At 46.1% G+C, this 24,627-nt stretch overlaps 1 protein-coding gene across 1 annotated transcript; it reads right to left on the bottom strand.

The window, feature by feature from the left end:
• Positions 1–1,386: 1,386 nt before the first annotated feature.
• LOC146173622 (uncharacterized) lies at positions 1,387–24,192 on the bottom strand. Its single transcript, XM_084585234.1, has 5 exons — positions 24,160–24,192; positions 22,760–22,890; positions 2,165–2,230; positions 1,750–1,755; positions 1,387–1,405 (listed from the first exon to the last, which is right to left on the bottom strand). Exons 1-5 carry the CDS (start codon positions 24,190–24,192, stop codon positions 1,387–1,389), a joined length of 255 nt encoding a protein of 84 aa, XP_084441360.1.
• Positions 24,193–24,627: the final 435 nt, after the last annotated feature.

Below are 24,627 nucleotides of genomic sequence, written 5' to 3'. Positions count from 1 at the left end.
TTTCACTCATATATGGGGGTGCTCATTCTACAGACATTGCTTGAAGAATAACCATGAATAACAATAATAGACACTAAAGAATAATCTTTGCTGACGGCTGATATAGAGGGGGGATTCGTCGTGTTGCCGAAATCGAAGTATTAAGAAAGGGCTAAGCAGGCTATTGACAACAATTTTAATCCCTTGAAAAGATCAGGCACAAAAGTAAAGACAGAGGCATTCAAATTGTGCGAACAGATCAATTTCGCAGGACTACACCAGTTTGTAAAAGCAGCGAATACGCAACGGCTGAACGTTTTCTTTTCAGCGAAAGCCCGCAGAGAAGGCATGCCTCTAAGAGCTATTCTCTCAGAGAAAGAAGCCTGGCAAGGCCTGGTAATAAAATGCCTGCAAAACCGCCTAAGCCAACTAGACGTATAGAAGACGCGTTTCGCGTGAGCAACCAAAAGGATGTTATTTATATTTTCGCTGCGCAGGTTGGTGCTTCAGAATTAAATTTTGCTTTCTTCAAATGACATTGAACAGCTAATTTATTCTATTCACCAAACAGACCTGTCAGGCGCAATAAAAAAGCGGATTGAAGGCTGGGGCGTAGTCAAATTACCAAATAGTAGCGGATTTTTCAAAATTGATTGCATTCTTAGTTAAGTGTTATTTCTCAACCACCTACATTTCATTCAACGACAAGTTTTTCGCGCGAAAGGATGGTATTTGCACAGGTTCTTACTAAGCTCCGATACTTAGCGAAATCTTTCTAGGCCTGTTTGACAAGAACGTTGCAGCGTGCATGAAAGAGGAAAAATGTGTTAGGTGTTTTAGGTACGTGGATGATTTAACTGTGTTTTTGAATTTTCATAACGAGAGCGACAAACCACAAATTGCAAAAAGGATGTTAGATATTTTCGGTGAAGTTTAGGCAGGCTGAGGTTCACTTACGAAGTTTTAATGAACAGGTGTGTGTCTCCAGTTCCTTCAACTACGTTTGTACTTTGCCACTGGTCATCCACACACAAAAAAAAATGCAATTTTGGTGTATAATTCAGCCCATCCGAAACTGATTAAGCACGGCATTGCAAAACGTTGCCTGCATGACGCTCTTCAGAGGTCATGTCAGCATAAAATTGAGGTTAGTTTGCAGACGCCAGTGCACCGGTTTCAGAAGGCCGGTTTTCCTAAGGATACGGTGAGGGCTGTGGCGGAATGTCCCATGACATAAATCAGGGTAGGGGCTACCCTGTCATAGCAGCCGATAAAGGCTGCAAAAGGCTGAGGCAGCCATACCATACCTTTACCAGCAATCGCGCCGGCTGAGAAACGCGGTAGAAAAGTTCTGTGTTGACATTGTGTTCACCGCCCCCGAAAAGTTGGTGTGCATGTGCAAAGCCGTCAATGAGGAGGAGCCGGTCTGCACCATAAACCACGAATGCAAGTTTGTACACTGCACTTCTGGCATCGTATATCGCATACCCCTATCCTGCGGTAGATGCCACTCGGGGCAGTCTGGACGCGGACTAAACGAACGGCTACGAGATCACTGTACGCTGGTAGATTCATTGGGCGGGAGGGGTGGGGGGGAGGGAGTGGGGGGGGGGGGCATTTGGCCACACATTGTAAGCGCTGTGGGCGCGTGCCGGCGTTTGATGCCACGTGTGTGCTTGGTAGGGGATGCACAAGGTTAGACCGTGAGATATGCGAGGTCTATCATATTCGTGGGGAAGGTGATAACTGTGACAGCACGCCTTCACTCACCTTGTCCTGAAAAGAAGAAATGTACCTCAGAGACAGTTTGCACATTTCGCTTAGTTTTTTTATTTTTTTGGTATACCCCAGTGCATGCATGCGCATGAGCCACCGACTTACATTTATGCACATTTCTGTCGCAGTGAAATCTCAGTCGATTTTTAGCGCTTCTTCTGTCTTCTTCGTCTTGGTCTGTGTCTTAGTTACATGCGCTAGTCTTTTTAAATTTTGCTTTAAAAAAGACATTTCTCCTATTTTTCCTGGTTGTTAGCATTTCCATGGCATAGCTTTTTAATCTCAATCTCTTTCTGTTTCACAGTATCGCCAGTACATGTCGAGGGCGTTGCTTGATCAAAATGATCCAATTTGGATATGTGAGCTTATTGTGTTCATTTAGGTCTTAGCATACATACATGGTACTTACGCAAACGTTTCGTTCATGTATCTTCTATCTGTCTTCTGAAAGTGGTCATACCGAGAAGAACCAAACCTAAAAAAAGAGTCAGCAATATAATAGTGATAAATTAGGTGACATTAGTGAAAACAATAGGATAGAAGTTAACTCTGTTCAGGAATTTAAGTTGCAGATATTGCCCTCTGGGATATATATCGAAACAGTAACTCTTAACGCCAGCAAACGATTCCTGCATTCATAGTATTAAACAGGAACACTACAAAAGGTTTTCTAATTCTATTTGTATTGCCTTTTAGAACACACAGATTTCTAACTGCACGTTGTGTTTTACACGTTAAAATTCCAGACAAAAACACTATTGTGTGTTTTAGTGCCATGTTGGTGAAACTCTATAAATACAATGCTGGGTTCAACCGATCTAAAATGTTTTTTTTTTCTTGTTCAGGGTAGTGTAAAATTAAAAATACTGCACAAGAACGTGAACTCTCACATGATTGGTAAACCGATACATGAAGAAATATTTTGTTCTTCATTCGCGTTTCCAAATATTGCCAATGAGAAGCAGTGGACACACTGAAAAGAAGAAAGCTAGGCATGTTGCTTTCTATGAATCGCTGTATATACGAAGCCGCAAAAGGAAGACTAAACTTGAACGTTACCACGAGTGATGTTGTCCGTTTTATTATTGTCTGCTTTCTTTTTCAGCTCCTAGAGGTCACAATACCTGAATATAAAACACTCTGCGTGCCTAATAACGCCCACACAGCGATGTGTCGGCAACCGGGCGGTTGATACATGGCTGCAGCATGCTGTTGATCTTTTGTTATGTACCGAAAGCTCTATAGCTTTTGAACACGGAAGCAAAGTTAACACGAAGAGAAAATTGAGCAACGAAGCGACTTCTTTCATGTATACATACTCCACAACCCCTTTTTTGGATTCTTAACTGTAATGTGGATCTGAACACACTTCCTCTTCACCACTCATCCTCTTCTACACCCAAGTACATCTTCTTCACACACGTCTGCTTTGCCAAGGAGATAGTAGCTGCTTGGCAACAAAGTGGTGTGTGGAGATGTACTTGAGTGTAGAATTTGTGACTGTCATTCTTGGACGATGTTTGACGTCTGCGGGGAAGAAAGTGCTACTGTCTCCTTGGAAAAGAAGAGATGTGTGAAGTAGATGTACTTGTATGTAGAAGAGGATGAGTGGGGAAGAGGAAGTGTGTGTTCAGATCTATATTAGAGTTGGTAGTGTGTGCCTGTGTTGTGTTTCTTCTCATGTGATTGTGTATGTTGCGCCACACGCTTGAGTATTTTGGACATATGTCGGTACTCACACGAATCCTGTTGCTTGCGCTGCAAACTGGGCAGTATCTCCTTCATGATACCTTATGACTGCAGCACTTGCATTAGCAGTGCAAAACGTGTTCCTGGTTTCGACGTCTGTAAAAATAACGTCATTGAAGAACCATTTTGTTGTCCCAAATGTTATAAACATTAATTGTCCGCAGCTGTGCAGCTGACCTGTGCCTGTTCTGAAACACTGGATAAAAACCATAATATTGAGGCTATAAGACTGTACACCATAATCACAAGAATGATTTCACATGAAATTCTATCCCAAGCTGCCTTCTAGACCTGTTTTTCGTTTCAGAAACATACCACTCGAATGATTCCTCAAGTGAAGGACGCAAGTTGATTTTTAGTGACTATCGAGTCGGCAACGGCACTACCTTAGCAGCTTCTCGCCTGCCAATCTATTTATAAATATCGCTGACCTCGGTCTGTTACCTCGCTGCGCGACTTCGTTCTACCGGTAAACCAAGCCTTTCAGAAAGTGGATGCAAGGACAATACATAGAACCCTTCACTACTGTATTGTCTAAGTGACAGTCTCACTGTTCGACCCGGAAGTTCTGGCACGCCATAGTTTCACGTGTGCAGGATGTTTCATGCCGTCACCAGATATGTGAGCAACGTTTCAATGCCAAATGAGTGCCGAGGTGCGATGAGCACTTGACCGCTAATAGCGAGTTTACGGAACACCCTCCATTTTGCGCATAGCGGCGCACTTGTTGGGAACATGCTGCAGGCAACGAAGATCGGCGGCAGCGGAGAAGCAGTTTATATGGAGAACATCCGTGCTGCACGCACCAATGGATTGTTGGTCGCTTGAGGATGAGTGCGACTTCAGACGCACAATATCGTCTAGGGAGTGCGTTGGTTAGGAAAGATATATATCCTGTCGATAAAAGTAATCGCTAAGAACGGTTTTGTATTACGAATAACTGCTGCTTAGAAAAAGGAGGAGATCTGCGGTATACTGTTCGTTTTGGGCATAACAATCACTTCCATGCGTGTTCATTTCGTCTATTTGTTTATGCCTCCCCACGTATACATATGTACAAACAACGACGGCAGCTACAGCGAGCCACAACACGTATGGCTGAATAGATCTGACCAGTCTAATTGCATTTCAGATTTTATGAAATTTTTTAGGTATGGTACCTTGGTAGCGAGCGTGTCCTCACTACTCACTCCTCTTTCACAGCGTTGTGTCTAAACAAACGTTTTTCACCCTTTTATTTTAGCATTACGATACACACTACACCATAAAATAGTGTGAGGCGTGTGAAGCCCCTTACCATTGATGTACAAGCCCGAAGCATGATGCGTATCTGACGCAAAGAACCGCAGGCCTTATGAAGGACGCACCACATTTGCTACCTTAAACTAACAGGTCTTGTGTGATTTTATACGAATTCTTGAGGACATCTTGAGGACAGAAGAGAAAATAGAGAAGAAAGCAAAAAAAGGGGGAGAGAAAGACGCGCGCCGAAACAACAGCCGTCGTCCACCGCCTAAGCTGTGGCGGGTGCAATGACGAACACATAAAACTTCGTTGGCTGGCTAGTCTCCGCCGCAAGCGCCGCTGACCTACCGTCCCAGCCCCGTAGGGCCAGGAACTGCCACCCTTCACAACCTCCTGAAAGCGTCCGCGTGCTTTAACTTTTGACTGAGTTGTCTAACTTGCTTAGGTTTCCTGTGGTTAAAAGCGGCACAGATCAGAAGCAACTTGGTCAAAAGAGGGGCCGCAAGGCTTATATGCTATGGTGCACTTTTTCTTTGAGGTGCTTTTGCCATTTTCAAACACTTCACACCCCTTTTCTCCCTAAGTCAGAAGTTCGTATGGTGGTACACCCTTCTTCCACTGTTGTGGGTGCAACAGGCCTTGCATAGCTTGGAAAGTCTGCACAATTGTCTGTACGTCTACTTGCAAAGTAATTGCGATCAAGGGGCAAAGTCGACGCCACGTTGCCGTACGAAGGTATACCGTAATTTATAGGTTTGCGAACTGCGACACTCTAGTAAATCTGCTTTGGAAAGAAACAGCCAATGAGCCATGGCCATTTTCATCTTCGAGGGCTGCCAATGTCTAGGTAACAGAAAGCACTTTCCATCAGATGATTAATTTTTTTACTCCAGGTGGTTGAATTTGATTGAATGTCCTTTATTTAATGGGAAGGCTCATGGCCATGCATGGGGATAAAGGGGAGTACACATAATCTTCATTGTTTAGGTCGTCACTCAAATCACATTGCTCTAACCAGGCCACTAAGCGAAGCGAGCCATACTTGGCAAATATCATCTGTGTATTAGCATCAGTTTCTAGAAGGGAACGGTAGTTCAGACGGTAGGGTTCGATCTCGGGGCGTCAAGTAAAAAAAGCAGGGCAATCCCAAAGCAAATGAGATATGCCGCCGCAGGTTGGAGTCGTACAGTTGGGGCACGTAATCATTTTCTCCGTATACTGACGCCAGCGGGCCATAATACGTGGCGTGTAAGCCGCATGGGCGATGAGCTTATTCAAAAATACTTCTTGACTTCGGGTGAGGTGGGTTCTTCTCGTAAAAGGTGGGTCTGGTGTGGCCACCTGCATGCGATGCTGACTGAGGCTGCGAGGACTGGTCCGAGTATAGTTCATAAGGGCAAGAGAAGGGGTGAGTTGCCCGCCCAAGGTCGAATAAGGATGAAGCAAGTGGGGTGGGGCAGTAAATGTGGACGTCCCACCTGCCAAGGCAGCCGCGGCGTGTGCCGCCGCATTGCCCCCTGATTCGTCCGAGTGACCTGGGATCCAGTGAATAGCGACAGTTCTGGTCGCGAGTTGGTGGCGTTTAAGGAGGCGCTGTATAGCCGTAGCTGTTGCATCTTGCGAACCCGGAGTAGCAATTTCCTTGTAAGCTTCAAAGGAATCAGTACGAATACGTATTGACCCAGTTCCGGTGCAAGGCACTCCTGACAAGGCTCCCCAAATCGCGAGGAGTTCAGCGTGAAGAGGGGTACCTTGAGGTAGATGGCAGGCATAAGCGCCCGAAAGGGAAGGGTTGTCATCGCATACCCAGGCCATAGATGCGAATTCGCTTGTAATCGATGCGTCGGTGTATATGTCAGTCGTATCAGGGATTCGCTCTTGTCGGTGATGGGCAGCTAGGAGCTCCCGGGGAATGACAAAATCGCGGTTTATCGGTCGGCGATGGACGCGTGTGACTACTGGCATCTCCCAAGGGGGAAGTGATGCATATAGGGCTGGTGTTTACGCTGTTCATCCCAGGCCAGCAGGCGACGCCCCTGGACAGTGTTCTCTAGACGTATTTGATGACGCGTCTGTGACTCGGTAACGATGGTAGTGAGCGGTGGAAGAGCGGCCAAACTCTCATGTTCGGCTATAGGAGTGTGCTTAGGTAGACCGGTAATAGTGCGTAGTGTTGCGCAATGAAGGCGTTCGACCTTAGCGAAGTCAGTCTTCGACAGTTGGAGGACGGGTGTGCCATAGAGGATTTTTCCGACCGCCGCTGCTCTGGCCATCGCACGGCAGGCATGCTGCCGCGCACCGCCGTGCCGGTTGGACAGGCGACGAATAGTATGTAGCAGTGTTGGCCAAAGGCGTTGTAACTGATGACCCCATTTCTGGGGGCTGTTGCAGCTTGATATGGGCAGGCCAAGAATGCGGATTTGCCCATTTGAGGAAGTGATGGTGTTGCCTCCGATGTGAAGATGGGTGTGCATACTGGGGTTGGTTTTATGTTTTCCGTCGATACTAATCAATTCTGTTTTATGTGGTGCGAGTTCGAGGCCAATTTTGGTTAGTGTATCTTCAAGACAAAGAAGGGCCGCCTGAAGTTCAGTCTCCATAGAATATTTGTCTACGTAATCCGCTGCCTCAGTCCAGACGGTAATATCATCGGCATATATAGCGAATCTTGCGCTTGTGCTGATTTCCAGATTCTCGGCGACGCGTGTCATGCCCAAGTTGAACAATATGGGTCCGAGAATGGAGCCCTGAGGTACACCCCTATCCAAGTAATAGGTTTTGGGCACCCATCCCGGAGCTTTTCTATGTAGCTGAATGGGTCTAGATGTCAAAAAATTGCGGATCCAGATTTGGGCACGATTACTAGGAAAGCGTTTGGCGAGTTCCTCCAGGTTAACCTCATGGCGAACATTGTCAAAAGCTTTGTGTATATCGACAGCCAGGAGATAGTCAGGTAGCGTTTTACGATGAGCTCTATTCAGAACTCTTCGTAAAACCCAAAGGCAGTCATGAGTTCCGAGGTTAGGGCGGAAGCCGGCTTGAGCTGGATGAAATCCAGGACTGACGTATTCAATGTAGTGACTAATCCGGGTATGCAGCAGGCGCTCGATGAGTTTACAGAGATGAGAAGTCAGTGCAATTGGACGCAAATTACTAGGAATTCGAGGAGTTTTGCCAGGCTTAGGGATAGGAAGAATAAGAGAATGCTTGAGGTTATCCGGTACCGTTCCGGTCTCCCAGTAAGTATTAACGATGAATTTTGTTCAGCTGATTTCCACGGTGTCCTTTTCAACACCCTCTGAGTCATACCACTGCTTTTCTGTGGACACTTTGCTGCTATGTTTTGACAACGATACAATGAAGAACGCTCACTCACAAACGCGCATTCAACGCGAGGTGCCTGCGTGACCAGCAGTCCCCTGGCCATGTGCGCCCGTCAGATGGCGCCTGGTTTCGAGAGTAGGAGCGCGCTAGCAGCCCGTGTGTGAGGGTAAAAAAAAAATCTGGTATATATTCTCCCTAAGCCTAAGTGCACACCATAATAAAACGACCTCCACCCAGCGTCCCGCTAGTACTCTAAATTGTTAAGTTTAGGTTACTTGGGGTCTTTATCCACAAATATCGAAGGGCTGATACAAGCAAAATTGCGCAAGGTGAGGGGCTAGATAGGCCAGATAGTCCGTTGAGTTTCGAGCGAATGTGAGGCCTAAGATAAAAAGATGCGTTTCGTTCATCATTGGCTCAAGCATTCGTGACCATTTGTGTCCTCTACTCTAGTCCTTACCTCCACCTGAGCAGGTTTGGAGAAAATGCCCTCGAGGCGAAGATATGCAAGCGTGCACTCGATCTCCCGATAAACATGTCCAACCCGCGCCTCATGGGCTTGAGGATGATAAACGACTTTCGCGGAGCTTTTTGAGGCACATTTGACCACTCAATACACAAGGAGCAGGAGGAGGAACAGCAGGGAGGTTAACCGGAAGAAGAAACTGGTTTGCTACCCTGCACTTGAGGAAGGGGGATAGTGGCTCTAAAGGTAGCCGGTAAAAGACGGATGAGTGAAGTCAGTATAGTCACATCATATCCATATTACGTCACATCACGTCATAATACAGCAAAAGCACAGCTTATCGATTAGGCCTGTGGTTTTCATGGAGAAGGCCAGCGCCTGGGAGGTCTTCACCCACGATCGCGGCGGCCAGTGACCTAGAATTTTTATTTCAGTCAGTGGGCGTCTATCTAGACGCTCCCGCGCATGCCAGGGAAACTGTCTTTCTGCACTCTATGTGGGGCACACACAAAGAATGTGGCCTATAGTCTCGTCGCATCCGCACGTTGCACATGCACGGATACTAGCCATACCTGTCACAAACGAATAAGAGTTTGTGAACGCTACACCAACCCACAGGCGGCACAGCAAAGTTGCTTCACGTCGGGGCACACCGGTGGAAGCCGGAGCTTCCTGACACTGTCCAGAGATTTTAAGTGGGAGCTCGCAAACTGGCCAGGATTCCACAAGGCGAGCTTGAGCTCCCTCGCAAATGCACGAAGCCTGCCCGCTGCGTCTGCTTTGGAAAAGGTGATCAACACACAATCGCCGTCTTGATGAGCGGTTCTTGCGAACTCGTCCACAAGGAGATTGCCCTCTATGCCGCTGTGTCCTGGAAGCCATTGGTAGGTGATGTCGTGTTCTTTATTGATGGCATAGTGATGAAGTTATTGTATTCTCGTGGTGAGTTGCTCATGGGCTCGACGGCGAAGAGCCGCTTGTAAGGCTAGCAGGGCTGCTTTTGAATCTGTGAAAATATACCACCGCCGGGGGCTCTATTGGCTGATATGCCTAACTGCGACAAGAAGAGCTGTTAACTCTGCGGTTGTCGAAGAATTCCGTTGAGTGGTCCTAGCTTTTATTTCCGTAGTCCTTGAGGAAATGACCATGGAGCCTGATGAACTCACAGCATTCACTGAGCCGTTGGTGTAGACGTGCAAACGGTTTGCATGGTGCTCATGGAAGTATTTAAGGGTGACCTATTTTAGTTCTGGCAGCAATAGCTCGACCTTTTCATGATACCAGATATTAAAAGAACCACGCGGGGTCGACGCGAGCTTAATAGTGAAGAATGTGTCTAAAGGTGGGTGTAAACTGGGACTGCAGATTAGCGCGATGTGCATCAAAGGTCTCTGTAAACGGCGTACGCTGCTTGGTAATGGTAAGACTGGCCAAATGATGAGAGCGAAACCGCGAGATGTGTCGGAAATGTGCCCTCAGGGTGCCAACTGCTAGGTAGGTAGTGATGGGATGCTCCTGGGCAATTAATACGGGAGCAGCCGTAGAGGCACATTTCGGTGATCCCTGCAGGTCCACAGTGCTTGAGCTTGAACGCTCTAGAATTCCTATGTTGTTGTTTTTATATTTCCAAGTGCAGGTAGGCGGCACCGAAGAACACATGCAGCAGGTCACTATCGCGCTAATCGCCGCAGACCAGGGCTCCCGAGTCGTGATCACCGATTCGAGAGAGACTTGTAGAAAAACTAAACACGAATACATTCCTCTCTTTGCGTATCACATCCTTTAAAAGATCGATTACCTCGGGTCCCCAGCATCTCTAACGATAGTAGGGCTCCTGCTCACATGGGCCTCGCAGACATAGAAATGACAGAAGCCGCGGTCCGCGTGCTTATCTTCCTGGCAAGCCTCCAGACCCTTCCTAAACGGATTCCTGACCAGATCTGACCCTCGGGCTTTTAGAATTTACTGAGTTATACCAGTTCGGCCATGCAAATTATACTAAACCCTGTAAGTTCCTTACAAACGTGGAGGAGCGCACAGTGCTTCGTCTTTGCACCAAAGTTCTGTTGTGCCCGACAGTTTTCATACACTTAACTTAATACTGCATGTATGGGAAACTGCCCGCATTTTGCGAAGTCTCCGGACATCTTCCACATGGTGTGGGCATTCTAATCAACCCATAACATCGCGCAAAATCCCAAACCCCACCTGGAGGACCGCCAGGCAGCTCCGTTCAGCTGGTCCGACCTGGCAAGTCATAAAGCCCTGGATAACTGAGAACTATCCAAGACGATTGTCAATGGACTCTTAATGAGGAGCCATTTAGTGACGGTGACAGATGACCCCGTCTACCTCGAACTTCCTTTCTGCAATATACCTGTAATAAAGTTTTTCAGACAGGCGAACTACATCGTCCTGGGTTGCATGCAAATTGCTATTATTGTCATACACTTCACGCATGGGCACATCTGAAAATTAAGAATTTGAACCAACAAAGGACTGCCTAGGGGAACGAACTTAATGTGCTTGCTCCTTATTACGCCGCATCAACACATATGGCGTATAATAGTGTCCATGGTGGCGTTTCTGCCTTTGCACAAACTTTCCCTGTGATTTTAAGCAGCACCTAATAGCGCGTGAAATAATTAAAGCAAACATACAATCTTAAAAACGTGTACGATTTGTCAACATCCCTTCCTGCTAAAAATCAAGGCTCAATTGATTTTAGGCGCTCCATAAAATTAGAAATACTTACAAAATAATTCGGTGTGTGTGTCGGCTTCCCAGTTTTCTCGCTGTATCGGCATACTGAAAAAATAAACATCCGTTTACATTTCTGTAATGCGGTCCCGAAAAGCGCGCTGAACGGGGCAAATTGTTTCTTTTATGTTCAAGTCATTTCTCGTTCGCCGTGTTCTCAGGGTTGAAAGGTGAGTGTAGAGCTTTAATAGGACTGTGGGAAATGCCATTTCTTTTTTGTTCTAAGTACACATTCACTCACCTAACTGGTAAGTGAAAGTTTGTTCGGCAGCAAAATATCACTAGGTTCGAATACATTGCGGGACAACCGTGTTACACCCTAAACACTTAACTGAGGCCGCACACTCTGACAGACGCATCAGGCGATGTCCGGCAAGCGCAATAAAGCCAACACTGCATGCAATATCCAGCTCGTCGCTGACCTCACCCCTAAATTTTCGATGAGCATTTTGCAACCACTTTTGGCCTCAACCAACCACGCCACCACATCCGAGCATCTACAACTGCAGGACAAACTCTCTTCACTCTTCAAGAGCTAACTCTGCCCCTGAGAGCCGCCAATACGCGCAGTACGCCGGTTAACGGCCAATGATCAACAATCTTGACCGAGAAGGGAAACTGGAAGCTGAATGTGATTTAGCGAACGGGCGAGTGCCCTGCGGAGTGGAAGCATTCCGTCGTCTGCCGGATATCCAAACCCGGCAAAAAGCCAGACACTATCGCCAAGCCAACCATAGGCCCATTTCACTAACGTCGACACTGTGTAAGCTCCTTGAACGCATGGTGATCAACTGGCTAGTCTACTACCTGAAGAAAGAGAACCCCGGCTATTTCAATCCTGCACAGTCTGGCTTGCGGTCAGGCCTGCGCACTCAAGATAGCCTCCTCTCGTTCCGCAGGCTCGTCGATGGCGGACGATAACGCCGTCTGAAGACTCCCGGTGTATTAGTTGTATTTGCCCTCACCAAAGCATTTGACACCGTTACGCACTAGGCTAAAGCTTAGTGCTCTACAGGAGGCCGGGGAGGATACACCAATTGGGAACTTTGGGTGGTCGTTCCTGGCGAACTAAAGTTTTGAGATTTCCTCCGGCGACTTTACATTCAACCGGCGGCGAGAACCGAAACTTTTCAATAGCGTGAGTTGTGCGCCCCATGCATCATTTCTGTCCCCAGTCCTGCTACATCTGGTGATGCGGAACCTGGCGGTGTAACTAAGACGCATACCGAATCTCGGATTAGTGTTCTACGCAGACAACATCACGATGTGGGTAGGCCTCAATGGAACTCACCTTACGGCAGAAGAAAAGCGCGATACCATGCACCAAGCTCTCGACACCCTGCAAAGATACCTCCTAGTTGCTTGTATACACCCTTCGCCGAAGGCCCAGCTCCTTTTAGCGGCCCGTTGAATCTCAGGCCTGCGCGCTCAAGATAGCCTCCTCTCGTTCCGCAGGCTCGTCGATGGCGGACGATAACGCCGTCTGAATCTCCCGGTGTATTAGTTGTATTTGCCATCACCAAAGCATTTGACACCGTTACGCACTAGGCAAAGCTTAGTGCTCTACAGGAGGCCGGGGAGGATACACCAATTGGGAACTTTGGGTGGTCGTTCCTGGCGAACTAAAGTTTTGAGATTTCCTCCGGCGACTTTACATTCAACCGGCGGCGAGAACCGAAACTTTTCAATAGCGTGAGTTGTGCGCCCCATGCATCATTTCTGTCCCCAGTCCTGCTACATCTGGTGATGCGGAACCTGGCGGTGTAACTAAGACGCATACCGAATCTCGGATTAGTGTTCTACGCAGACAACATCACGATGTGGGTAGGCCTCAAGGGAACTCACCTTACGGCAGAAGAAAAGCGCGATACCATGCACCAAGCTCTCGACACCCTGCAAAGATACCTCCTAGTTGCTGGTATACACCCTTCGCCGAAGGCCCAGCTCCTTTTAGCGGCCCGTTACGATTCGGAAAGAGACAAAGTTTCTCCCACCCTGTGCAGCTGGTCCATAGAAGGCCTGAGAGCCGATGTTTGCAGATATTTGGAGTGCCGTTGAGCGAGGCCACAGGACTGAAGGAGTGGCTGCACAGCTCCGACCTGCCTGGAAGCGGCAGCTGCACCATCAAAACACTGTGCCTGGCCGCCTTCGCTTATAAAGCGTACCGCGGAGCAACATGCTTCCACCTTAACCGAACACGCTACAAAACTCATGAGATACTCCCTTTGAAGTACATACATGCAAACACAGGACTGTCGTAACAAACGCAAATCAACAAACTAACGGTACGCTGGCCTGCCGTCCTTGAAGGTGTCCATCGACGAGCGTAATGATGGCCATGAAGTGTGACACAGGAATACAGTGGCGGGTCGTAAACTGCTCAAGCTACTTCCCAACGATTCCCCACCTGATGCAGCAGCACTGCATCAACTGGATGAAGCACCAGTTCCAAGACTCTTGGATTCATTGTGGGACGTGCTGGTGAGATTTCCCAAACCGCTTACTTGGAAATGCCACGCGCAACACCACCGGAACGAACGCCAAATGGCGGCAGCACGCTCGGACAAACAAGAAAACGCGGTATTAAGAGATGTGGCTTGGAACCCATCAAGAAATCGCACAACACGTGCTGTGCTGTCGCCCGATAGTTAGCACAAAATTAGCCATCAATGCGACCACTTTCTCAGCTCCCCTCAAATTTAGTTTCCAGCGATATTGGCCTCAGTCCAGGAAATAACAGAGGAAGCATTAAGCGGACTGCGTGGATCCGGAGGCCAAATAGTTATGTATACCGACAGTCGAGAAGCCCTCAAACGCCTTGAAGACACACCTAGAATCAGCACAACATTCGGCAACATTAAAGCATAAAGCCACGACTCTTTCGAAACCATGGCTTTGAAGTGGCAGTGAACTGGTTACTGGGAAACGCGGGCGGTGTCAGCAACAAGGCGGTCCGCGCGTTCGCGAGCAACATTATAGACGATAACAACTCCGTCCCGCGACCCTCGAACCGGCCTGCATTGGATGACCCTGATCCTATCGCCAGCGTCAGCGCGAGCAGCCAAGAAAGATGGCGTGTCCTCGAGGCGCAGACTCCTGTTAATCCTAACCCCATACCACCTGAGCTTCTCCGTGGTTCTCAAGTTCCTATAGATAGGGCGCGCACGGACTATACACTCACCGCAGATGTGATTGCCAAAAAGCTGTTCAATTCAAAGCACAGGTACCATGACCTCGAAGCAGAGCCAGAAGATCGGCAAGATTACGACAAAAACGGGGTCGCAGTTATATGCAGAAAATGCAACACGAACGTTACCCAACGGTGCAACGCATGTCGTGGAACTGACTTGGCTACTGTAGAATCAGAAAACGACACCTTCCGGGCCATGTCACCACCTTCATTCACTGGACAACACCGAGCAATGACGACGCTAGGGCCAAACCCACGCTAATATCCCTCTTTACGTTTCACGCGAGGCCGGCATTGACACCGAAATGTGACCTCCCTGACTATACTAGACCTCTGCCTTGAATGAGCATTCGTGCCGACTCCATTGATTATTACAGAATACTCACTCACTCACTTATATAAGTTCAAAGGTCACTCGCATGTTTTCTCGCAGTCTGCAGCACCTAGCAATGTATTGGGTTGACTTCGCATCCTTAATGTCATTCATACGGTGGTCTTTTATGATATAGGGTGAACGAAGTAAATATTATTTGCAAAAACAACAAGTTCGATACCAGGATTTTCGCTGTTTTTACGCAGACATAATCTGCCACACGTATTTGAGACAGCCAATAGGAAATCACCCGACATGGAGCCGACTTAAAGTAATTTACAAATAGGGACACACACAAGTATACAGCCTTTGAGTAAATGTAAGCCTTTTTTTACACCGTAAAAATATTTCAACGGTCGTATTTCTTGTTTCTTCCTTTTCATTTGCTGCGTTAAGCCTGCATATATTTTTTCTGTCATGTCTGGTATACATTCTAATGTTTTCTCACTCCCTGTGAGGGCGCTCAAATAAACAAATGAGTTATATAACTACAAACAAAAGCTAATATGTTCCCGGTGTTCAGCGGATATAACCCGGCCTTTCGGTGTGCTATTTCAATATATTATTTACACTGCGCTTAATTTTGTACATCCTACAGAACATTAGCCATTATTTTACAGCGCTATAAACCTACCCAATTGTCTTTTTTGTCGCATTATATTTTGCTTTGCCAGGAGAAAACTATTCATTTTCGGTGCACAAATTGGCGAATCAGAAGAATGAAAATAAAGTGTATTTATACTGTGCATACACTAGAACTCTACCGCGAATACCGTGAAAGAATCTAAGGCGCACGACTAGAAGTGAATTGCGGTGTGGCTTAACACTGGGGATTCGTGAACAGAGACCTGCATTGACACCACAGGATTTTGCATGCAATAGGGCTGGATAGTGAAAATACCAATATTGGGCTAATAAAATTTTGTAATGCATGAAAGGTCGGCACTCAGTAGGAGTGCTAATTTTTCATTAAAACGCTGTATTGTATAGGCACATGTCCAAATCAGTTTCTCATCAGCATCCCTTTGATATAGGCATTCCCTTCCAAGCTGATGAGCGTTTCCGGATTGGGACAATATGAGAAAACTGCAAAGAGTAATTATTTTAGTGCGTGGCTCTACTAGCCACATAGCCACAATCACGGATTTCGCCGATGTCTGTCCGGAGCCGCTCACTCTCTCTCTCCTCATGAACTTAAAGTGGAGAAAGAGAAGGTGGTTACGCGCGCGTCTCGCGGCTCAGCATTGAGTAGGTGGAGCGGCCGCAGAGCTGTAGTAGAAGCCGCTCTTTCTGCCGCTCCCTCTCTCTGTCTATCCATGTTTGCGTGAACTTGAAGAGGAGGAAGGGAAAGTGGCGATGCCCGCATTACGCGACTTAACATTGAGGGGGTGGAGCGACCGCACGATTCACCCAGTTAGAGAGCAAGACAGTGTGAGAGGGGCGTGTCAGTTGCGGACGTGGCGGCCGGCTCTGGGCAGCGTTGCACAAGCGTGTGTGCAGTTGGCGCTGTAGGTCACTGTGCCGGCGGGGGGCCGAGGGGTACTTGTCGACTACTGAAGTGGTGGAAAAGCTTCGAGCTCTTGTACCTTGTTGTATGCGGCAAGCACGAAGACTGTGCAGCACAGTTTGGTGAGAAGGCGTTGGGCTCGACTTGCCTGGAATTTTGACAGTTGGCGTCCAACCAACTGAATTATGAGAAGAGCGGCCGGTTGCTGCAGAACAGAGTGTGTGCGCGTCTTTACAAGCCGGCTTCCCTTTCAGAGAAGTGAAGTGTCTCGGTCACGCACATGTTCCCTGCGACGGCCCGTTGCCCCTTCGTTTTCGCTGCGCAACCTCCTACGGTCCGGAAGCAGCCGGCGCCCCTTTTGCGGACGCGTAACCGCCGCCGCCCGCTTCGGTCAGGCGACACTGCTCGTGGACCTCTGCCTTGGAAAACGGCGGCTGCGTCAAAAGAAGTGGGGCGACAGAACCGAAAGCCGGAGGCCCATAAATCGACAGTCGGTGGAGACGCAGCAGTTTGAACGCTCAAGTTCCCACAAGGCTGGCATCGAGCTGACAACGGACGAGCATAGATCACCTTCGTCAGCTCCGAAGAATTCCCATTCCAAATGTGGATGATACATCAATCGACCAGCGTCGTGGTAGGAGGACCGGCGAGAGTGTGAAGGCGCCGCCTTATAGAGAACGGGTTTTCGTTAACGAATGTGGCTGAATTATTAGGAATCAGCGACATTTCTCCTCGCATTTCGGCTGCATCTTATTCGGCACTTCGTTAGGGAACTGAGAAATTTCTGAGGCCATCACGAACTACAAACCATCACCTACTAACTGCGTTTAAAATAAAGCAAAACGAAGTATAAAAAAGTGTAAAATGCCAGAGAGGTATAGCGGGGATAAGCGGTGCTGTGCACCTACTTCGTATTTGATTAACTATTCAAATCGGCCATATATTTTTTCTTAGACTGCACCTAATAAATTATAACAGGTTTGGGGTGCGACCTGATGCCGGTGAACACCTCCGGCAACGCACTCCCTCACCAGAACAGGAGTTGGCCACCCTGGTGCAGTAATTGGCCACAACCTCCTATGATAAGCTCCATAAAACCCCGGCCCTCAGTCACCAGCGGCTGCGGAACAACTGACCACGGCGGCGGTCAGACCTGTGACGCAGCAGGGGGTGCTAAGAAAGCCTGGCTCCGCTGGACAGGCCGCCAATGGAAACTGACCCTGGCAACGTTTAATGCTAGAACCCTAGCTAGTGAAGCTAGTTTAGCAGTGCTGTTAGAGGAACTAGAGGGCATGAAATGGGATGTCATAGGGCTTAGTGAGGTTAGGAGGCAGAATGAGGCATATACTGTACTGAAGGATGGGCATGTACTGTGTTATCGAGGCTTACCAGAGAGGCGACAACTAGGAGTAGGTTTCCTCGTCAATAAGTATATAGCGGGTAATATAGATGAATTCTATAGTATTAATGAGAGGGTTGCAGGCATCGTAATTAGGCTCAATAAGCGGTATAAACTGAAGGTTGTACAGGCCTATGCACCTACATGTAGTTATGATGACCAGGCAGTTGAAGGCTTCTATGAAGATGTAGAATCGGCAATGCGAAAAGTAAAGACGCAGTATACTGTACTAATGGGCGATTTCAATGCCAAGGTAGGGAAAAAACAGGCAGGAGACAAGGCAGTAGGTGACTATGGCATTGGTTCTAGGAATAGCAGGGGAGAGTTACTAGTTGAGTTTGCAGAGCGCAATAAGTTGCGAATCATGAATACCTTCTTCAGCAAACGGAAGAACCGGAAATGGACATGGAAAAGTGCTAACGGAGAGACTAAAAATGAAATCGACTTCATAATGTGTTCAACCCCCGCCATTATACAAGATGTAGAGGTAATCGGGAAAGTGCGATGCAGTGACCACAGGATGGTGAGGTCCCGAATTAGCCTAAATCTGAAGAAGGAAGGCAACAGATTAGTAAGAAAGAAACCCATTAACGAATTAGCGGTGAGGGGGAGGGCAGAAGAGTTCAGGATCTCGCTACAGAATAGGTTTTCAGCTCTAACTGAGGATGGCGACGTTACCCTAGAGGCAAGGAACAATAATTTCAGGGATATCATTACTGAGTGCGCGGTAGAAGTAGGCGGTAGGATAGTTAGAGAGGATACCGGCAAGCTGTCTAAGGAGACGAAAGATTTGATCAAGAAACGCCAGAGTATGAAAGCTTCCAATCCAACAGACCAGATCGAATTGGCCGAGATATCAAAGCTAATCAATAAGCGCAAGGTGGCCGATATAAGGAAGTATAACATGGAGAAAATTGAGCATGCTGTAAAGAACGGGGGAAGCTTTAAAGCGGTAAAGAAGAAATTGGGCATAGGGAAAAACCAGATGTATGCAATAAGGGACAAGGCGGGCAACGTCATCACTAATATGGAAAAGATAGTCAAAGTAGCCGAGGAGTTCTATACAGATCTCTACAGTAGCCAAAGCAGTCAGGACCGTAATGAGATTGGCGGTAGGGAAAAACAGTCAGACGTTCCACCAGTGACGAAGGACGAGGTCAAGAAAGCACTAGAAACAATGAAGAGGGGGAAATCAGCTGGAGAGGATCAGATAACTACAGATTTCTGAAGGACGGGGGGGATATCGTGCTAGAAAAACTGGCGACCCTGTATACGCAGTGCCTGGTGTCATCGACGGTACCGGAACCATGGAAGAATGCAAACATTATCCTCATTCACAAGAAAGGGGACTCTAAGGACCTTAAAAATTACAGACCAATCAGCTTGCTGTTTGTTACGTATAAGGTATTTACTAAGGTAATCGCTAATAGAATCAGGACAACCTTAGACTGCAATCAAGCAAAGGATCAAGCAGGGTTTCGGAAACGGTACTCTACTATCGATCATATCCATACCATCAATCAGGTGATAGAAAAATGCTCAAAAATAACCAGCCCTTATACATAGCATTCATTGATTACGAAAAAGCATTTGACTCAGTTGAAACCTCGGCGGTGATGCTGGCATTGCGAAATCAGGGGGTAGACGAGCCGTACGTGAAAGTGCTGGAAGATATATATAGTGGCTGCACAGCTACCATAGTTCTGCATAAAGAAAGTAACAAAATTCCCATAAAGAAAGGTGTTAGGCAAGGAGACACAATCTCCCCAGTACTATTCACAGCTTGTTTAGAGGAAGTATTCAGAGACTTGGGATGGGAGCAGTTAGGGATAAGGGTGGACGGAGAATACCTCAGTAATCTGCGATTTGCTGATGACATTGCCTTGCTAAGCAACTCGGGGGATGAACTGCAAATAATGATTGATGACCTAGACAGGAAAAGTAGAAAGGTAGGCTTGAAAATCAATATGCAGAAGACTAAGGTAATGTTCAACAGCCTCGGGAAGGAACAGCAGTTTACATTAGGTAGCGAAATACTGGAAGTAGTAGGCGAATATGTCTACTTAGGACAGGTAGTAACCACAGATCCGGACCACGAAAAGGAAATAACAAGAAGAATACGATTGGGATGGACCGCATTTGGCAAGCACTCGCAGATTATGACTAGCAGCTTACCAGTATCGCTCAAGAGGAAAGTATACAACAGTTGCATCTTGCCTATACTCACCTATGGGGCTGAAACGTGGAGGCTAAGCAAGAGAGTTCTACTTAAGTTGAGGACAACCCAGAGGGCTATGGAACGAAAAATGGTAGGGGTAACATTAAGAGATAGAAAGCGTGCAGAGTGGGTCAGAGAAATAACTCAAGTTACCGACATTCTAGTAGAAATTAAGAAGAAGAAATGGACTTGGGCAGGACATGTAGTGCGAAGAGAGGATAACCGATGGTCGCTGAGGGTAACAAACTGGATTCCAAGGGAAGGAAAGCGTAGCAGGGGGCGGCAGAAAGTTAGGTGGGCGGATGAGATTAAGAAGTTCGCAGGGGTCAAGTGGATGCAGCTAGCACAGAACCGGGTTAAGTGGAGAAATATGGGAGAGGCCTTTGCCCTGCAGTGGGTATAATCAGGCTGGTGATGATGATGATGATGAATAAATTATACTCCGAGACTTGGAAACATACTGATAAGAAATGTGCGTTATACATCCATCACCATATGTATAAACAGGCAAAAAGCAAACAAGAGACGAACCGACATGTTTCTGAATCGTATGAAATTGCCAATGCGAAAGGGTTATTGTTTCTCGGCAGTCTAACGCAACATTTGTTTTGTTATGCTATAATGCTGACTTCGATGAAAAATTTGAACATCAATGAAGTCGGCAGCCAAATAAGCCAAAGACTGAGTGGATCAGTTTTTGTCGCTATGCCGTCAGTTCCACAGTTTTGCAGATAGCTACCGAAGCAAGGGAAGAGTGAGGAGGATAGTGCGAATGAGCAAAAAAAAAAAAAAAACAATATATCTGAGTTACACCGTGGTGCCACTCTATCAGTGAAATGATTTCGTCCGAGCTTCCCTTGTCGCTTAATGGCGTTGCATGGCTAATGTGATTGTGTCTTCTGGAAGCAGAATCTTCTGCGAGTAGCGTAAGAAGCGTCGACGTCTTAGAAACGGCAACAGCAAACCACTTTACGGACAGCAGCGCGATGAACCGGATATCCAGCAGTTTTGTGAAATATCGCTGGAATCAAGCCATTGTAAGAACCATAAAGGAGAAGTGTTCAAATGTAGATGCAAAGGAATGTGTCTTGTACCGCAAGGAATGCTGAAAATCTACTGCTAAAACTTTGTCACAACGACCAGTCAGTCAACATCGCCTGTCATTTGCTTCCTGAGGACCTATAGTGCTTTGCAACGGGTAGCATTGTTACCGCCACTATGTTGCCTTTTGCGTCTTACCTAGTGCCTGAAAACATTTCACCAAGGTCCCAAAAGATTAGAAACAACCTGAAGGCATCAGCGGTTTATACTTTAGACCTGAGGAACTTTACGCGCATTCAGCGACGAACCTTTTAATATTGTCGAATATAATCACATTCAAGTAATTTCATACTCATCGCCCACGACATTGGTGAAAATGTTGAATGCAATAAGCACTTCTATACACCTTTTTTTCATTTCGTTATCCTAAATGCCCGACTGGGCATTGCATATAAAGAAGCATCTAGCAACAAAAACACTAAACAGAATGCGAAATCAATATGTCAGCGTAAACAGAACAGGTATTAGACCTATAGAACAAGTAGTCTTTATATGAGAGGGAGGGGGAGGTGGGCGTCGAGCAAAAGAAACGATTAACCGAATAGGGTCGTAATGTGGTGGCATAAAACAAATAAAAATGCATTCTGTAATAGACCGAAACAAGAACAAGAAATTTTTGTTCTATGGTTCGTTTAAGGACACTATAATATGCAAAGAAACCGCGGGGAACACGATAGGTCAAATAAATTAAAAAGGAAAACAAAGCTAAAACAGTCTTCGCTGCCTCAGTAATGCCCTGCGTTTAAGGGCAAAAAGAGCAAGCTCTGCATGTAATGCATGGTTATAAATACAATCCACTTGTTTCCTGTTAGGAGTTCTAAACTGACTTAAACATGTTGCTGAAACCATTTAGATTTTTTTTTTCAGTTTCATGAATAGCTGGCAAAAATAACGGTGGTTCGTGCGCAAAGCCATTTTTTATTTACGTGCCAAAAACCTAACTAAGCAAGCAGCTAATTTGTTGTCACGACGATATTATTTCGTGAAAAGTTTGTTTTATTGCATAGCAGCTATGTACCACTAATACATCCAAGAGCCAACACACTAGTTGAGCCCTTTCATCCTGTCATAGGTTTGCGACTCGTTGGTTTCTTAAGTGAATCACTGCTCATTAATGTTTGCTTTTTATTTGGCGTAATTCGATTCGCTCCCCTTGCGTACTAACCTTCTGATATGGAGCTAGCGCTCTACCTGCCATATATGTACATGTACTGCTGTTTACTAAAAATTTTTATTTGGAAACAGTTAAAATGTACTTGCAGCTACGCTACTCTAATGGGCCACGTAGAGTTTCTACAGCCAATAAAGAAGCTTATATGATAAACACCTGCTTTATAAAGGTCCCTTGGAAGAATTAAGAAACCAAACTACTCTCTGGAACACCTTTCAAAATTTTCTTTTCCGTCGAAACAAACGTGCTATGCTGTGAACAAAAGTAGGTCAAAACATGTTATCAAATGCGAGATGGCCGGAGGTCTACATCATCTCGATAACAAAGCGAATCGACGGGATAGTGACGCAACAAACAAAGCCTTTTTTCCGCGATAGCTCTTCCCACAAATCTGTGTGTATGATTAATTTCCTGTCAAGATTCGCAATTTCTTTCGGCTTATTACTGGTACCAGGCATATCAAAATGTTTCCCTTAAGAATGCTAACTAAAAAATGCTTACCCGCTGAAGAGGTAAAAAACAGTGTTGTTTAGCACAGTTCTCGTCTCAACGTACTTCTTCAACATCTCTAAAGTCTTAGGGCCATCCAGCGTTGCCGCCATATCCCCGAATATAACATTGAAGCTGTCATCCTGAATCAGAAAGGATCCAATGAACAAACAGCTATAGCGCCTGTTGCGAAGACGAGTGTGAACACTGATAAAAATGGGTTCTTTGCGCTGAAAGGACATTCTTTTTTTTTAAACCGTATCATCTACAAAAATTGGAATCGAAAAATAGCAGAACTTATAAGTTAGCATGGTACTTACCATAAATAATACACAAGACCTATTCATAGCTTATTTATTAGAGGCAACTCAGACCAGTTTTACCTGCTTTAAAAAATGTTATTGCAGCCGTGATGCATTGCATATAATCTTGGGCTCCCCAGAAGTGGAAAATTCCAATAGACTTGCCAAATTGCGTGCACACGCAGCAACCTCAAAACAATCTGTCTAGTGGGCATGCACATTGTATGCACCCGACCATCAGGGCCATAGATCAGGTGGGCCCCAGACAATTAGCCGCCGAGTTGTATGTTCTTGAATATATGGGCACGAAAACCTCTCGAAAGAACCACGAAATAAATAATTATATTCTCAATATTTAGAGTGAATTCTTAACAGTCTCCTTCAACCTTCTAATTAAAGAACGACATGCAGTGGTGGGGACAAAACTAAATTGGGCACGCTTTATCCTTGTACCATTTTTCACGCGTTGCCTAATTCAAATGGACAATTGTGGTAATTGCTAATTGGTGGCAGACGCCTGCTTACAAATATTTTTGTTTCAAATATTGTTTTCTGATCTCCTGTGCAGAAGGCTACATTTTGATTTCAACTGAAAAGCGTGCTCCGTTAGTTGGGCTTATCCTGAATCGTTTCCTGTCTCGCATCCTGGTTTTCTTTCTTGATAAATGTGAATACCAAATGACATACGCCCCTGTGAACACTGAAAGAATACGCACCAAGATTTATGTAAATTCCCTGAAACTGGGCATCCGCGCACGTTAGCTTATCACGTGAGCCCAATTCCGGCCACTACGTTAAAATATACACGAGGAAAAAGTTGTTATTCCTTCAGCCGTAATTCTGTTAGTGCATTCCTGAAAATGTTCCTAGAACGCATTAACATGACTTATCCCAACTGCTCGAATGCCACAGGTGTTATCACTGATCAGAAACAGGGGCCATGCGCAATGACTAATGAAGTTTGTTATTCTGGCTTATTGCAAGCACTGCCTTTTGTCACAATTTTTGTGGAAATAAACGCACACTAACTCTATATATGCTTTTTTTTTTCTCTAATGAAAGCTTTGTTATACTCAGCCTACCATTTGAAGCTGTTGTTTTTATACTTACCATACTAACGTTTTCCACCTTGAATTTAACCATGATATCATTACCATTAAAATACTCTTCGACCTGAAAATAAAGAAGAAATGGTTTACTGTCCTCCGGGAAGAAATTTGTGGATTTCGTTATAAATATCAAAGAAAGCAATCGGTGATCTTTGTTTTCGGGGCTCTGAATTCATCGCATAAAAAAAGAATGGCACCCCAATTGAATTTTCGAATTGCATGCGCGTTTTGTTGGAGCGCACGGGGCTAGTTAGCGTAAGAGCTTGAACCACCATTGCAGTTTCCGAAAGAACCTAGATGCAGAATTCTTGAAAAATTCGAAATAAATAGAACAAGCATTGAGGTTAACCACCAGTGCTCAAGCCAACCTTTCGAAGCTTTTGCTCCTATTCTCGCTCGTGAACCCTTACCTCCCGCTGCCATTTCCTCCTCTCTTTTTTTCTGTCTCCGCCTCTTCCGGTGTTTTTTT

Source organism: Amblyomma maculatum, chromosome 11 (genome assembly GCF_055883805.1).
Source record: "Amblyomma maculatum isolate TAMU_Amacu chromosome 11, ASM5588380v1, whole genome shotgun sequence".
NCBI classification, from domain to species: Eukaryota; Metazoa; Arthropoda; class Arachnida; order Ixodida; family Ixodidae; genus Amblyomma; species Amblyomma maculatum.
This window is presented reverse-complemented; position numbering and strand designations above follow the sequence as displayed.

What these genes read in the sequence shown, in the direction of transcription:
- LOC146173622 (XM_084585234.1), bottom strand. Translation starts at nt 24,192, where the DNA reads ATGGTTAAATTCAAGGTGGAAAACGTTAGTATG. An exon ending in AGGTGGAAAACGTTAGTATG is followed by an intron (nt 22,891 to 24,159) that starts GTAAGTATAAAA and finishes TTTCTGATTCAG; the next exon opens with GATGACAGCTTCAATGTTAT. An exon ending in GTTTTTTACCTCTTCAGCGG is followed by an intron (nt 2,231 to 22,759) that starts GTAAGCATTTTT and finishes CTCTTTTTTTAG; the next exon opens with GTTTGGTTCTTCTCGGTATG.